This window comes from Bubalus kerabau, chromosome 16 (assembly GCF_029407905.1).
Source record: "Bubalus kerabau isolate K-KA32 ecotype Philippines breed swamp buffalo chromosome 16, PCC_UOA_SB_1v2, whole genome shotgun sequence".
In the NCBI taxonomy this organism is placed as follows: Eukaryota; Metazoa; Chordata; class Mammalia; order Artiodactyla; family Bovidae; genus Bubalus; species Bubalus kerabau.
The window spans coordinates 66,303,350-66,319,953 of record NC_073639.1 but is presented as its reverse complement, the minus strand read 5'-3'; the positions used below and the strand labels follow the sequence as shown (position 1 = coordinate 66,319,953).

The 16,604-nt window shown below is 39.3% G+C and overlaps 1 protein-coding gene across 5 annotated transcripts in view; it reads right to left on the bottom strand.

Annotated features, from left to right (window-relative positions):
- Window positions 1-16,604, bottom strand: part of NAA25 (N-alpha-acetyltransferase 25, NatB auxiliary subunit) — a 174,884-nt gene that overhangs the window by 59,708 nt on the left and 98,572 nt on the right. For 4 of the 5 annotated variants that reach the window (XM_055550491.1, XM_055550490.1, XM_055550492.1 and 1 more), the window contains 5 exons: window positions 16,226-16,309; window positions 15,467-15,605; window positions 13,113-13,257; window positions 12,296-12,369; window positions 4,652-11,534 (listed from right to left, as the gene is read on the bottom strand). In XM_055550491.1, coding sequence (XP_055406466.1) covers window positions 11,328-11,534; window positions 12,296-12,369; window positions 13,113-13,257; window positions 15,467-15,605; window positions 16,226-16,309 — 649 coding nt within the window. In that variant the 3' untranslated portion in view covers window positions 4,652-11,327. Of the gene's footprint in view, window positions 1-4,651; window positions 11,535-12,295; window positions 12,370-13,112; window positions 13,258-15,466; window positions 15,606-16,225; window positions 16,310-16,604 lie in introns of those variants that run through there. The other variant, XM_055550487.1, reaches the window with a different exon arrangement.

Sequence of the window (16,604 nt, the reverse complement as noted above, 5' to 3'; positions counted from 1 at the left end):
AGCAAGATTGCCAGGAGAAACAACCTCAGATATGCAGATGATACCACTCTAATGGCAGAAAGTGAAGAGGAACTAAAGAGCTTCTTATTGAAGATGAAAGAGGAGAGTGAAAAAGCTAGCTGAAAACCTAACATTCATAAAATGAAGATCGTGGCACCAGTCCCATCACTCCATGGCAAACAGAAGGGGAAATGGGGGAAACAGCGACAGATTTTATTTTCTTGGGCTCCAAAATCACTGCAGATGGTGACTGCAGCCATGATATTCAAAGATGCTTGCTCCTTGGAAAGAAAGCTATGACAAACCTAGACAGTGTATTAAAAAGCAGAGACATCACTTTGCTGACAAAGGTCCATATGGTCAAAGCCACGGTTTTTCCAGTAGTCATATATGGATGTGAGAGTTGGACCATAAAGAAGGCTGAGAGCTGAAGAACTGATGCTTTTGAATTGTGGTGCCAGAAAAGAATCTTAAGAGTCCCTTGGATTGCAAGGAGATCAAACCAGTCAATCTTAAAGGAAAACAACCCTGAATATTCTTTGGAAAGATTGATGCTGAAGCTGAAGCTCCAATACTTTGGCCACCTGATGTGAAGAGCCAAGTTACTGGAAAAGACCCTAATGCTGGGAAAGACTGATGGCAAGAGAAGAGGGCAACAGAGGATGAAACGGTTAGATAGCATTGCTGACACAATGGACATGAGTTTGGGAAAACCCAGGGAGATAGTGAAGGACAGGGAAGCCCATGGCTGCACTCCATGGGATTGCAAAGAGTCTGACACGACTTAGCAACTGGACAACAATAACAATGTAGTATTTTTGTATTCCCATTAAAGTTTTAAAATATGAATAACTAGTGACTTTTAACAACTTTTGGGCATGTACTCATATGTTCATTTTATTTCTCTTTTAGTTTGTGATGTGATGAATTATGATAATATATTTCTTAATGCTAAACTCATGCTTATGTTTCTGGCATAAACTTTTTTTAGCATGGTGTTTGCCTTGAATATTGTACAAGATTTTATTTCTAATATATTTCTTAAAATTGTTTTAATCTACATCCAGAAAAAGTGACATTTCTGACTTTTTAAAAATGCCAGCTCTATCAAGTTAGGGAATTAAGATTATATTACCTCCACAAAGAATTTTTCACATTTTCCTTTAGATTTTAAAATTTAGTAATGAAGGAGTTGCACAAATAGTTTTATATAATTTAAAATCTTCTGCACCCATATTATACATTTCTAACTTACTCATTTCTTATTGTGGCAAGAATACAACAATTCTTAACAAAATTTTAAGTGTGTAATACATATTGTTGACTCTAGGTACAATGCTGTACAGCAGATCTGTAGAATTTATTAATCTTGCTGAACTGAAACTTTTTATTATTAGTGGGTAAAGCTCCATTTCCCCATATCCCTACTCTATGGCAATCACCATTCAACTCTCAGATTCTATAAATTTGACTAATTTAGATATCTCATATAAATAGAATGATGAGGTATTTGTATTTCTATGACTGGTCTATTTGACTCAGCATAACATCCTCAAGGTTCATCCATATTGTCACATGTTGCAAGATATCTTTATTTTTTAAGGCTCAGTAGTACGATATCGGAGAAGGCAATGGCACCCCACTCCAGTACTCTTGCCTGGAGAATCCCATGGACAGAGGAGCCTGGTAGGCTACAGTCCATGGGGTTGCTAAGAGTCGAACACGACTGAGCGACTTCACTTTCACTTTTCACTTTCATGCACTGGAGAAGGAAATGGCAACCCACTCCAGTGTTCTTGCCTGGAGAATCCCAGGGACAGAGGAGCCTGTTGGGCTGCCATCTATGGGGTTGCACAGAGTCGGACACAACTGACGCGACTTAGCAGCAGCAGCATGACATATATCACATTTTCTGTATCTGTTGAAAAAACATTATCTTGTTGTGAATCTTGGTCACAGTGAACAAGGGAATGCTAGTATCTTTTTAATACCATTCTGGCCTACAAGGTTTTTGCTGGAAAAATTAATGAGAATTTTTGGACATTTCTTTACAAAGAAAAATTGTGAGTGGTCAATTTTCTATGGCCTCTTTCAAAGTCCACTCTGACTTTAGACAATTTGTTTATATGCGTCTCAGTGTGAATTATCTTCAGATTCATCTTGCTTGGTGATCTCTGAGGTTTGTGGATATGTATTGCCATTTGCTTCTCTACATTTGGGAAATTTTCAAAATTTTTAACAAGCTGTTTGGTCTTATTTTCTCTGTTCCAATTAGAACTCCTAAAATGTGTATATTGGTTGGCTTGATGATACTGCATAAAGTCCTTAAGCTTTCTTCACTGCTTTTCATTCTTCCTTTTTCCTTCTCTGCCTGAATTACTTCCAGTGCTGTCTTTGAGTTCACTGATCCTTTCTTCTGCTTGATCTAATGTTGAACCCTTCTACTGACTTTTTTTTCAGTTTAATTATTGTGTTCTTAAGTTTCATGACTTAGTTATGGAGTCCATGGGGTTAGTTAGTTAGTTAGCCCGTGGGGTCACAAAGAGTCATGATTTAGTGACTGAACAACAATAACAATGTAGTATCTTTGTATTCCCATTAAAGTTTTAAAATATGAATAACTAGTGACTTTTTAGTATCTGATACTTTTTAGTATCTTCCATCTCCCTGTTGAAATTCTCACTTTGTTCATGTGCTGTTCTCTTAGACTTTAGTGAGCATTTTCATAACAGTTATTTTGGATTCTCTATCAGGTAAATAATATACCTCCATTTCATTAGGGTCAGTTTCTGGAGATCTATCTCGTTCCTTTATGTGGAACATGTTTGCCGGATTCTTCATTTCTTTAACTTTCTCTGTTGGTGTCTGTGTTTCAGACAAACCAGGTACCTCTCTCAGTCTTCACAGACTGGCCAAATACAGGACAAGACCTCCACCAATAACTCTGGCCAGAGATTCTCAGGGCCTTTCCCAACTTTTTCTCTCCCCAGGAAGCAGCAAGAAGTGAGTCACAGCTACCCCTCAACTCTGTCTCCGCAGGAGATCCTCCTACAGTAGCAGGTAAATCTAGCCCAGTCTTTTATGTTGTTTTTGTTCAGTTGCTAAATCGTGCCCTACTCTTTACAACCCCATGAACTACAGCACACCAGGCTACTCTGTCCTCCACTACCACCTGGAGTTTGTTCAAATTCATGTCCATTGAGTCAGTGATGCTAACTAACCATCTCAACCTCTGTCGCCCTCTTCTACTGCCCACAATCTTTCCCAGCAACAGTGGGAAGTTGCTGTGGGAAGTTCCAGTGCATTGGCTCTTCACATCAGGTGGCCAAAGTACTGGAACTTCAGCAACACTTTCTTTTGAGGTCCCTGCTTTATTCCTTGGGTCCTGGTGCACACAAGACCTTGTATGTGCCCTCCAAGAGTAGAGTTTTTGTTTCCCCCAGTCCTCTGAAATTCCTGTAATCAAGCTTCACTGGCTTTCAAAGCCAGATTTTCTGGGGCCTCCTCCTCCTGTTGCCAGACATCCAGGCAGGGGAGCCTCACATGGGGATCAATATTTTCACTCCTGTGGGAGAACTTCTGTGGTATAATTATTTCTAGTTTGTGAACTGCCCACCTGGTGGTATGGGATTTGATTTTATCACAATTGCACCCCTCCTACCATCTCACTGCCTGGAAAATCCCATGGATGGAGGAGCCTGGCAGGCTACAGTCCATGGGGTCGCCAAGAGTCAGACAGACTAAGTGACTTCACTTCACTTCACTTCACCTTCACCATCTCATTTGTGGCTTCTTTCTCTTTAGATGTAGGGGATCATTTCTGGTAGGTTCCAGCAATTTTTGTTGGTGGTTGTTCAGTAGTTAGTTGTGATTTGGTGTTTTCATAAGAAGTGGTGAGCTCACATCCTTCTACTCTGCCATCTTGTCTCTGTCTCAGTTTAAGGCTCTTGACAAAAGCTTTTACTTTGATTAGGTCCAATTTATGGATTTTAAAATTTTATGGATCATGCTTTTGGTGCCACGTTTAAGAATTCTTCAGCAAGTCTTAGATCCAAAATATACGCTGCTGCTGCTGCTAAGTTGCTTCAGTCGTGTCTGACTCTGTGCGACCCCAGAGACAGCAGCCCACCAGGCTCCCCTGTCCCTGGGATTCTCCAGGCAAGAATACTGGAGTGGGTTGCCATTTCCTTCTCCAATGCATGAAAGTGGAAAATGAAAGTGTTGTGTCCGACTCCTACCGACCCCATGGACTGCAGCCCACCAGGCTCCTCCGCCCATGGGACACTCCAGGCAAGAGTACTGGAGTGGGTTGCCATTGCCTTCTCCGAAAATACACGCTATGTTTTCTTCTAAAAAGTTTTATATTTTATATTTATATCTATGATCCATTTGGAGGTAATTTTTGTATGAAGTGTTAGGTTTAGGTTAAAGTTCTTCTCAGCAGCATGTCCAATTTTCCAGCAAGATTTGTTGAAAAGACTATTCTCCTTCCACAGAATTGCTTTTCCCCTTTTGTCAAAAATCAGATGACCATACATGTGGGTTCTCTATTTCTGAATTCTTTATTCTGTTCCATTGATCTATGTGTCTATCCCATCACCAATACCACACAGTCTTGAAACTCAGTAGAGTGGTTCCTCCCACAGTATTCATTCCTAAAATTATTTAAACTATTCTATTTATTGTCTTTTATAAAATTTATATTCACAATAAATGTTTCACAATTATACATACATCAAATCATGTTGTACACTTCAAATACATAAAATTTTATTTGTGAATTATATTTCAATATAGCTACAGGGAGAAAATTGAGGAGAAAAAAATACCAAGAGCTTGATAAGAAAAAAATATTAACAATTATTAAAAGATATAAAAATGGCTTTTAAACATATTAAATATTTACATTCACTCAAAATTAGAAAAAAATAAAAGTTAAACAATACTGACATGCTACTTATACTCTATCAGTTTGGTGAAATGATATATTATGATATATTCTGTTGCTTAGATTTTGGGGAAATAGGCATTCTAATACATTGCTAGTGGGAATTAAAAGTGGCAAAAAGCTTCTGAAGTTCCCTTCATATATTTGGGAATATCAGATAAGCTATAAATGTCATTAGTATGAACACTATCTTCTCATTTCTAGGAATATTCTTCCACAAAAAAAATACATGTGCAACATTATTTGCTGATGATCGTGTATTAATTTCAAAATAAACAACCTAAGAGCCCACATATAGGAGAGTGACTGAATAAATTATGGTACATCCATAAATCTAAATACTATGCAATTATAAAAAAGAGAATGAGGAAGATTTTTTATAAACTGATATGAAGTGATTTACAAGCTATATCTTTAAGTTTAGAAAGGAAAGTAGATAATGTTATGCTATATTTACATATGAAAAAGGGGAATATAAGGAAATACACATGTATCTGCTTATTTGTACAGAAAGAAATACAGGAGAAATAAACCAAGTACTATTGAGACTGATGACTGAAAACCGAGTGGAAAGAATGAGAACATGGGAACAGATTAAAGGCTCAAGGAGGTGTACTATGAATACACTTCTTTGGTACAGTAGGTGGCACTAGTGGTAAAGAACTCACTTGCCAATGCATGAAATGTAAAAGACGTGGGTTCGATCCCTGGCTTGGGAAGATCCCTTGGAGGAGAGCATTGCAACCCACTCCAGTATTTTTGCCTGAAGAATCTCATGGACAAAGGAGCCTGGCAGGCTACAGTCCATAGTGTCACAAAGAGTCAGACACAACTGAAGCAACTTAGCATGCACTGACTTTTAGAATCATGATAACATTTCATATACTCCCTCAAAATAAGCATCATCCAAAATGTGGGAGCAAATCAGAATGAAATACAAAAAGTAATATATGACCTTAACTATATTAGAAATGAATAACATGACCACACTGAATAGGTCTGGACAAAACAGTACCAATCTAAATAATTCTGGGAAACGTTATTTTGACCTCATATGTAAGGCTAAAAATAAAGGAACTGAACATAAACTCTGTTCTCCAGTTCATAGACTTCCTTTTCACAGAGGCCTGGGTTAGTTCCTCTAAAAATACTTCACATGTATTCTAGGATTGAGCAAATAAACAAACATTGTAAATAATGTAAAAAAAAGGAAAAGGACTGGAGGTTTGAAATGGGCTATAAGATACAGAGTAGAGAACGGTGTGAATGGCATTAAACAGCAGAGGCTGGTGACTTACTCAAAAATCCACAAACCCCTGCTCTGGAAACGTTATAGTGTCAATAATTCAAAAGCATACTAGATGACAGGAGGAGATAGCTGTTCCATAGAAACTAGGACTGAGGGAAGAGGTTATATATTTTTCTTTTCTTGGGGCCTGATCTGTTATCACTGTACTGGCTGGACATCTAAAAGTTTCCTCTCCTTGATATACCCTTCTATGAAGACAGCAGGAACTCAGCTAAAGATTACTGCTGCTGCTAAATTGCTTCAGTCGTGTCCGACTCTGTGTGACCCCATAGACGGCAGCCCACCAGGCTCCCCCCGTCCCTGGGATTCTCCAGGCAAGAACACTGGAGTGGGGTGCCATTGCCTTCTCCAAAGAGTACTACAACTGCTGTTTTTTGAGGGTGGTTACAAAGTGAGGACACCCCTAAAGAGCTCGAGCTTGAGAGAAATAGGAAGTGACATAGACAAAAGGTGTCATCATGTAGTACCCAGAGGGTGGGAGCAGCTATTCTTCTTGCAGGCAGCATAGTTTTGATCTTTGTCCAAACAACTGTGTCACTGACAAATAATTGTGTCCCAGGGAAATCAACTCACAATCAATTTGCTGTTTCACTTGGGCCATGATAATGACGACCGCAGTTTGTTACTCTGCCTGCCTCCTATCCTTTCTTCTACAAAATCAAGTGATAATGGGTTAAGTTTTAGAGTGATTTCTCTTTTAGGAATCCCACTTAGGGCATTTGAAAATGGCCCCTTCCCATATAAAGCCTAGTGTCACTTGACTGGTAATTCTGACTGTTCTTCCAGGGATACATTGTAGCGGGAATCTCTTTATTATAAAAGTCTTTCCTAGGAACCTGATGATATTCAGAGGACAAGAAGAAAAAGCAGAAAAAGTGTACAAAGTCCTGCCCAAACAAGGGAAATGACATATTATTATTAATTTGAAGCAAAATAAAGGATTATTTGTTTCTTTTTTACACAAGTTCCCTCTTCATACATGTCAAAATGGGAAACTAGTCTTGCTTTTATTCAGGATGACTGAGTATTCAGAGGATGACCTGGATTCTTTTGTGATAATCAGCCCTTGCTCAGGTCAAAAGGGAATCCTGACCTTATATGGCACTGTCTTTGGCATCAAGCCTATACATCCTCAGCATATGGTTTATGCACATCTTCAAAATCAGGTTAATCTTGTGTAATTTGTGAAGATAAACAAGAGGAACTCTTAAGCATTTCACAATTTCAGAGCAGAACAGGACTTCCTCAGTTCCTATGCCTTATATATGGCCACTTCCCAAGTATGTTCAAGTTGACTGTGGTTGACAGTGATTCCAAATGTGGGAATAATAAGTTACCAAGATCCCAAAGATGTTAACAGATTCCATGCTCTGGTCAATAGGTGGTGGTGGTGGTTTAGTCACTAAGTCATGTCCGACTCTTGAGACCCCATGGACTAAAAACCTGCCAGGCTCCTCTGTCCATGGGATTCTCGAGGGAAGAATACTGGATTGGGTTGCCATTTCCTTCTCCACTGGTCAACAGGTACACCAAGGATATAACATGAAAGTGGTACTTACTAAGTTAGAGATATGGACAGAAAAAAACCATTGTGCAAATCTTCCTGAATTTGTAGGAAACACTTAAAAATTTTAACCACTAGAGAGACTGGCATCTCTTGGGAGAGGTGAACATGATGCTGCTCATATGACTGCTGGCCAAAGTTTTGGGAATTACCAGGGCCATGCACTTACTTCTGTGGTATCTGCACTGCCAAGAATGCAACCTTGATGAATCTTTCTTTCAAAAAGATACACCAAACTTCACAGCTTTCATAGCTCATGAGGTTGGCCATCATTTGGGAATGAAGCATGACCATGTGATCTGTAAATTCCATGGCCAGAATCTCTATACGGCCCATGAATTTATTATTATAGATATGAGCTTCAGCAATTGCAGCTTCCCTATTTCCACACGTTGTTGCACAGAAAGGGCTGCCTATTTAATAAATCTGAGGTCCAAAGCTCCTTTTGAAAGCTGTACTGTGGGAAAAAGACAGTAGATAAGGGTGAAGAATGTGACTATGGCAGTGTTCTTCAAAAGAATCACTGTTGTCTGCCCTCATGCTGGCTGAAGAAGGGTTCAGATTTTGCATTTGGATCTTGCTGCAAAAACCACAAATCTCTAAAGACAACCACACCCTGCCACCTCAGTGTGGATCAGCGTGACCTCCCAGAATACTGTAATGGCACCCCAAGTGGTGCCACACAGATACCTACAAGCAAAATGCACCCCTTGGAAGGAACAAGGTTATTGTTGCCAAGGCCAGGGTTGAAGCCTAGAGAATCTATTTGTTAAAATCTTTGAAAGGGGTACAAAGGTTGCCCAGGAAAGTTGCTAATGTGAATGAATACCAAGAGAGACAGGTTTTGGAACTGTGGCAGTGAAGTCTTCAGCCAGAGCAACGCCAAAGATGTAAAATGTGGAAGGTGCCTATGTGAAAATATCCAAAGACTCTCATGCATTGAAAAAAACCTCAAACACTTACCCATTTCCCCATAAAGAACACGTGGTGGTGCAGTACAGAGATTTTTGAAGCCACAGACAGGGCTAATGAGGGGAAGGTGAAGGATGATACAACATGTTGTCCAAGAAAGATCTGTATCAATCAAAGCTGCATAGATATCACTCTATCCCACTAGGACTGCAACCTAGAAAAGTATCAGAGTCACGGGAGGGGTGTTCGCAGAAATTTTAAGAACTGCCACTGTATCTATGTCTATGCTCCTCCTACATGTGAATTCAAGGGCAAGAGGGGCAGTCTGAATAGTGGCCCTCCTACTCTTAGTATAATGAAGAGCTGATAATCCTAATCTTGGCTAATCTTTTATTATTTTTCATTCCTACTATCTTTTTGCTTGCCTACATCTATAGACTATCCAAGACCAGTGTCAATGCAAAAAATTCATCAGAGAAGATAAACAAACCTGACAGACATTTGATAATTATCTTCTTTTTGGAAATAAAGTCAAATATGAAGTGATACTGATAGGACTTTTTAAGAAATGGGCTCCTTACCTCAGGTATCCCTCAAGGCCTATGGAAAGAATTCTTGTTTCCATCTGTCTTTCTATATGCTGAATTCTTACTAGTTTTTAAATTAAAAGAAGTGAAGGCAGCTCTCTAGGTGAGGTATCTTTCTCATTCTTTGCCACCCAAAAATCTGTGCTACACACCTTGAGAGGCCTCAAGATATCTTGATAGAATGAGGTCAGGTTACCATCCTTAGAAAGGCTGAAGCTCATGGCCTAAAACCTAAAGAGCTATTATTGAGTTCCCTAACATTTCTATTGGTTGGATGGCATCACCAACTCAATGAACATGAGTTTGACCAAACTCCCGGAGACGGTAAAGGACAGGGAAGCCTGGCGTGCTGCAGTTCATGGGATCGCAAAAAGTCAGATATGACATAGCAACTGAACAGCATTTCTACTGAGAATTCCTTTGGGAAGATCTCTGGTACTTACTTTTCAGAGTATATTGTCTCCAGCTCAGTTCAGTCACTTAGTAGTGTCCGACTCTTTGTGACCCCATGGGCTGCAGCACACCAGGCTTCCCTGTCCATCACCAACTCCTGGAGCTTACTCAAACTCATGTCCATCGAGTTGGTGATGCCATCCAACCATCTCATCCTCTGTTGTCCCCTTCTCCTGCCTTCAATCTTTCCCAGCATCAGGATCTTTTCTAATGAGTCAGTTCTTCGCATCAAGTGGCCGAAGTATTGGAGTTTCAGCTTCAACATCAGTCCTTCCAATGAATATTTAGGACTGATTTCTAATATATTATCTAATATATTTCTAATATATTGTATACTATTTTATCTCCCATTATAATCTACTCTGTCAATTTTCTCTAATCTTAACGATTTTACCTTGCACAGGCCAAGGAAATATATTGGGCGAAAAGTATCTGATTTAATAAACACTCCAGATGTTTTAGTTGATTATCATTCTAGTTTTTGTCCATTTGACTTTCCCCTTTGTTTAGGCATCACAGCATCTGATGCCCTGGCCCTGGTTTGGCTTTGCTCATGACTTAACTAGAGAGACCAAACATCATTTGTTATGTGACTCAAGAGGAAGAAACATTAAACATCTCTACCCATGAATGAGCCTCTTCAGTGTGGGAGTCTTTTTCCCAAAGGTTCAATTCTACTTGTTAGTCATTCATTCATCTGTTTATTCATTTATTCAATAAACATATATTTAGCACTTCCAGTCAGGTTGAACCATGTAAAATAGATGACATTAGACCATTTTAACCTACAAAAATGGCAAGTTCATAATGTTCAATCTAATTCTACATCTAAGCACTATGAAACCTACAACCTAGGATTTCTGCTTATAAATAAGAGTTGAGAAGTTTTTGATTCAGCTTTAGTCCTGATTTCTCTTAAATCTTATTATCCACTGTAACTTCAAAAGACTGGCCTTAACTTTCTAGAAGGGAATGGTTTCTATTGTTAAGACCTAGAACAGCATGGAATATATACAAGACTAGGATGTTGAGTGTCTGAGGATCTCCCTATCACTTTTTTGACACTTTCTGTCCTTTCTTCTTCTGAATTTCCAAAACTCTGTTCAAAGATGGTAAAACCAGGACTTTGTTCAACAGAAGGAAGAGCAATGTAAATATCTGAGAAAGTTGTTACATGCCACACTGCTTCCCTTACAACCACACAGTAGAGGGCCTGGAAATACTTTGTATAAATAATAACTAATAATAACTTGAAATTTATTTTTTTCCAGAAGAGACTCCACAAATCTAATATCTATTCAAGTAATATGAGTGTATCTCTTAGGTGGAAAGTAGCTTCATCTCCTTGAACAGTGACTTAATCTGTGAATCTAAGAAGAATGGATAGATTCCACCCACTTCAACTAGAGTAGCTACCAATCATGGTACTATATTCTCTTTCACTTCTGTAGCTTAAGGTATGGTTAGAAAAGACTTAAGATGTTGACCACAAACACTCTGCCCAAACCATTAGTGCAGAATAATTCCAGTTCTGGATGCTCTAGTTTTATAGTTTCAAAGAATGGCAGAGGTGCTAGTAGCAAAAGCAAGAGTTGACTCCAACGGATCTAGGCCCCTGCAATAGAATCTTTTCTGTGAGCATAATAATGGTGTCTGGGTGTCTGCATCACGCCGAGCCTCTTGCTTTAGTTGGTAGAACTTGTACTGTGTCCAGCCATATACTCCACAGTTGAGCAGACCCTGAGATGATGTTGTTAGAGCCTGGAGGAGATGAAGGGGTGATGGAGCCCATCCTTCAGGTTTTCAGAGATTTGAGGAGGAGTTCCATTCCTCTTATTTATAAATCATTGTTATATTCACTTCAAAAATCAAGATTTGGTGTTGTTTTTAAAAACCATTTTTCATCTCTTCCTGAACTCACTTTTCACACTGTTCTTTGTCATGAGAGTTAGTCATATTTCTTACCATATACATACAGACAAAGAAGTGGTTTCAATATCCCACCTTATTGCCCCATTTCCTGGGTTAGGCTTGAGGAAACTGCCAAGCAGCATAGTCTGAGAGCCCCAAAAAACCTACTTAAATCTGACAAGGAGGGAAAGAATCATTCTTTTCTTTGTTTCTTTCTCTCTGTTCACCTAGAATAGCTAATTTATCTATTCATTTCACTCTGGATGAGAGACAATCATGTCACTATCAGTGTTTCATAAGAACATTACCTGGAAGAGCTTGTCTTTTGTTACCCATCCCTTAAAAAAACATATCAATAAAATGAAATTGGTTAGAGACACACAAGCTCTGAAATGCATGGCAGCACTTTCATAAAGATATCCACCTCCTCAATGGGGAAATTTTCACATTTTTTAGAACTGAATGCAAATAATATATTTTTCTCTTGCAATGTAGAAAGAAATACCCTAAGCAGGGGGCGGGGAATGTGCTTACTGAATTCTGGCAGTGTAGGAGAACAGGATAAGAAAGTGTAAGAACAGACATGCTGGATGTTTTTTTGAAGATGTTACCTGGAGAACATAGAGGGCCATATGAAGTCTGGTGTCCTGTAGTTTTGTCAGCTTTATGATCATCAGAATGACAGCTGTGAAAACACCAAGCACAGATCTTGTTGCCAATTCTGGGTGTCTGAGCATAAATTTTTTCAGTATAAACACTTAAGCACTGTGAGAATTACAGGAATAATGAAGACTAGCAGTGAGATAAACCAGTTATATAAACCACTGGCTTCAGGTCTCTTCCAACAGCAGGTCTCCACTGCTATTCCTCAGCGATTAAACTCTGCAGATTATTAAGAATAGTAATGGAAGCAAGACATACTATAGGAAGGACATAAGTTACAATTTTTAACTTATGTTTATTAAGCCTTTTCATAAACTTTATCCAATCTGATCCTCACATTATAACTCTGTGTAGTAGGAATGGCAGGTGTTAATATCTCTGAGTTCTGTCATGACATTTCCTCTCATATTATTTCATGTCTGCTGCTGCTGCTGCTAAGTCGCTTCAGTCGTGTCCGACTCTGCGCGACCCCATAGACGGCAGCCCACCAGGCTCCGCCGTCCCTGAGATTCTCCAGGCAAGAACGCTGGAGTGGGTTGCCATTTCCTTCTCCTATTTCATGTCTAATTATCTCAATTTCTAAAAACATAAGAAGGAAAAGAAGTTAAGGAGGTTGAGAAAAACTGGAAATATGGGTGGGACCAAAGTAAATTTTATATGCTGGATAGGAATTTGTAGTCATACTTCTTGGTGAAACTACTTTGCTTGATTACAGTCTAACAATTACCCTTTTCACTGCCCAGATCTTTCAGTTAAGATACCCACCTGGGCTCCAGCAGCAAAAGAAGGCCACTGGGTAGAAACGTACTCGCTGTTCCATGATATGAATCACTGCCCACTGTTCACTCCCCAGAAAGCCAGTCGATTTCAGAAACTTCTTGTAAAGTGTCTGGGCTTGAATGAGTAAGACCTAAACATGGGTTAGAGCATTGAGTAGTCTGCCTAACGCTTTCTAAAATTTCCCTGTCTAGCCTGTCATTTTGGAGAGAGCCTTCTCTTAGGATCTGACAGCAGGAAAGACCATCCTCTTATCTTTATTGTCTTTACTATCTGAGATCAGGTTTTTCTTTCTTTTTTTTTTTTTTTTTTTTTTTTTGAGAGAAAATTCTCCAGAGTGATCTTTTGCTTGGCCAGGGAAATGGACAAATGTTAGTCAAACCTGTGGTTATCATGTTCAATATAATTTACATCAACCCTAAAGCTTTTATTTTTCTCAATGAGGTTACTTGCAATAATGCATGGGAAATTAAAACTAAGATACAACCAGATTCTGTTGTAAAACACTTTCTTAGAGGTTGTGTTAGTGTTCTAGCTTAATACCTTTTAAATAAATTCTTTAGCACTTGGCAGAGCTTAATATTCTCAGCTCCCCCCAAAAAAAGTTTTAGGAAGTTTCTTACTATCTTTAGATGGAAAACAGATTGTTTTTCCCTTCCAACTGGGAACAATTTGAATATGCTTTAGTTAACAAAATAAATATACGTTAGTTAAATATCTTTTCTGCGGGGGAGTGAGTTAGGTAATAAACCTGAGCTTCCCAGGTGGCTCTGTGGTAAAGAATCTGCCCACCAATGCAGGAGACGTGGGTTCTATCCCTGGGTGGGGAAGATCTCCCTGGAGAAGGAAATGGCAACCCACTCCAGTATTCTTGCCTGGGAAATCCCATGGACAAAGGAGCCTGGGTGGGGCTACAGTCCATAGAACTGCAAAAGAGTTGGACACAACTTCAGTGACTAAAACAAATAAAACAATAACAACAAAAAAATGTGACCAAATCTGAAACTTTTTTCAAATAATCCAGATCTTCCTGGTGGCTCAGACAGTAAAGTATCTGCCTTCAATGTGGGAAACCCGGATTCGATTCCTGGGTCAGGAAGATCCCCTGGAGAAAGAAATGGCAATCCACTCCAGCACTCTTGCCGGGAAAATCCCATGACGGAGGAGCCTGATAGGCTACAGTCCATGGGGTTGCAAAGAAGTCGGACATGACTGAGCGACTTCACTTTCACTTTTCACTAAGTTAATAACCCAATTCCTTAAGTTAAGTCATGCATTTTCCTTTACCCACAGACACAGGAATCAAAAGGAGGCGGAAGCTTGATTTGAGATTATTTATGTCTAGTAGAAATCAGTTTACCATCTGCTGATTAAAAAAGAATCAGAATGCCAGTTCTGAATGCCCACTGAAGTCTGGGTTATTCTGAAGGAGCAAACAGGAATCCCCAGGGTCTCATGTTTAGGGAGACCTGTCTCTCTTGTCAATCAGTTCTAAGTGAAAACCATCAAGGCCATTTTAACATAAAGTAGTCACTGTGCTTTCTTTACCAAGTCACTGATTTGATCAAAGCTACCTCCATAAATTACTTTTGAATTATCAAAGAAAATACTCCACAATTGCATTTCATTCACACATGCTAGGTATGCTAGCAAAAAAGAAAAAATCTGTGGGATAAAGTTGGTCTACAAGCATAATTTATAATCCCTGAACTAGCATGTAAAGAGGAGAAAACGATACTGAAAAGTAGATTTGGCAAATAAAAAGGCATATTTCCTTGCTTACTGATTTTGTCCTAGGCAGTTATATATAAATAACATATTGTCCCACAGATGATTATTTGTCCATCATTCTGATGATATCAAAGGAATATTTAGTAACTGTATAACCACTCTGTACTTTAAACTCAGTTAGATATAGGATAAGTGCAAATTTATATTCAATAAAGAACTGAGAAAAGAAAACTCTAATTATTTGGAAAATTAAATCAAAGAACATGTTCTGTGCTCCAGAAAATCATACTATATAAAGAATATGCTTGACACACACTAGTTTTTTGGTCTGGTCCTTCATGAGGATCCACAGGAGCACATACTAGTTCTAGAGTGAGCATAATTCTCACCTAATGAATACAGGCTCTTTTCCCCACTTACCATTTGACCTTGGGAAGTACAAAAAACTGAGGAAGTAATTAAATTATCAATATGTACCAGTCACTTTCTTGGTTCTAGGACTATAAGAAGTGCCTCTGTACCACATCTTTCCCAGGCAGGCCCAGAAATATTACACCACCTCACCCCACCCCATCCCACTTTCCATAAAGGCAGATAGGGAGGTACAGTACCACAATGGTGAAGAAGCTGAGTACAAAGCTGGCCAAGAAAATGATGAGCCCATAAAAATAAAGTGTGCTACAGACTGATGTGTTGGCAGAAGGCAGGAGCTCAGCCATGGCTGGTGGTGGTGAGTACATCAGGATACACCTAGGAAGAGAATCAATGGTCAGGAGTGTTGCTACAGGTTTAAGACCAGAGAGATAGCTATTTGGTGCGACAAAAGTTAATGAGTATGTAATTTTACTTACGGAGAAGGCAATGGCACCCCACTCCAGTACTCTTGCCTGGAAAATACCATGGACAGAGGAGCCTGGTAGGCTGCAGTCCATGGGGTCGCTAAGAGTCAGACACGACTGAGTGACTTTACTTTCACTTTCCCTTTCATGCATTGGAGTGAGAAATGGCAACCCACTCCAGTGTTCTTGCCTGGAGAATCCCAGGGACAGGGGAGCCTGGTGGGCTTCCGTCTGTGGGGTCGCACAGAGTCGGACACGACTGAAGTGACTTAGCAGCAGCAATTTTACTTATCATCTAGCTAAGCCTTGTCTATAATATCTTGTTCCTTCTACTGAAACATTCTCATCTAGTCACTTTATGTCATATTTCTACTTAATGTATTTTTAGCCTTGACTATAGCCCCTAGCCATAGCCCATGTAAAATACAAGCACCTTGGCCAGCATGGATGTACAAAGTCTTCTTCCATCTTTATTTATAGAAAAGAATAGGTGTAGTCTACCATGGAAATGATAGGTTTGTCCTCACTTACCTGTGGCTCTGGCTGAAGTTGCGGAAACATTCACTGACATTGCCCAAACAGAATACAGGTACCATCAACAGTAGAGGTATCAGACTGGGAGGAAAAAAAATTATCACCCTAACATTCAGACTTTTTTATGCCTTTTCCCCTGTGCAAAATATTCTCCTATCCTTCTCCCAATACCATTACCCTACCCACTCTTCATGAAAACCTACACATTTAATTTCTTCAAGAAAAATACTTCAAAAACTTTAAGTATACTTTTGTTTCAAGTTCCTGCTGAAATGAAGCACGAAATGCATTTTATATCTAGGTTAATAAAACCTAACAGATTTTCACAGAGAGTCTCTGGGAACTGTGGGCTTCCCAGGTGGCAAAGTAGTAAAGA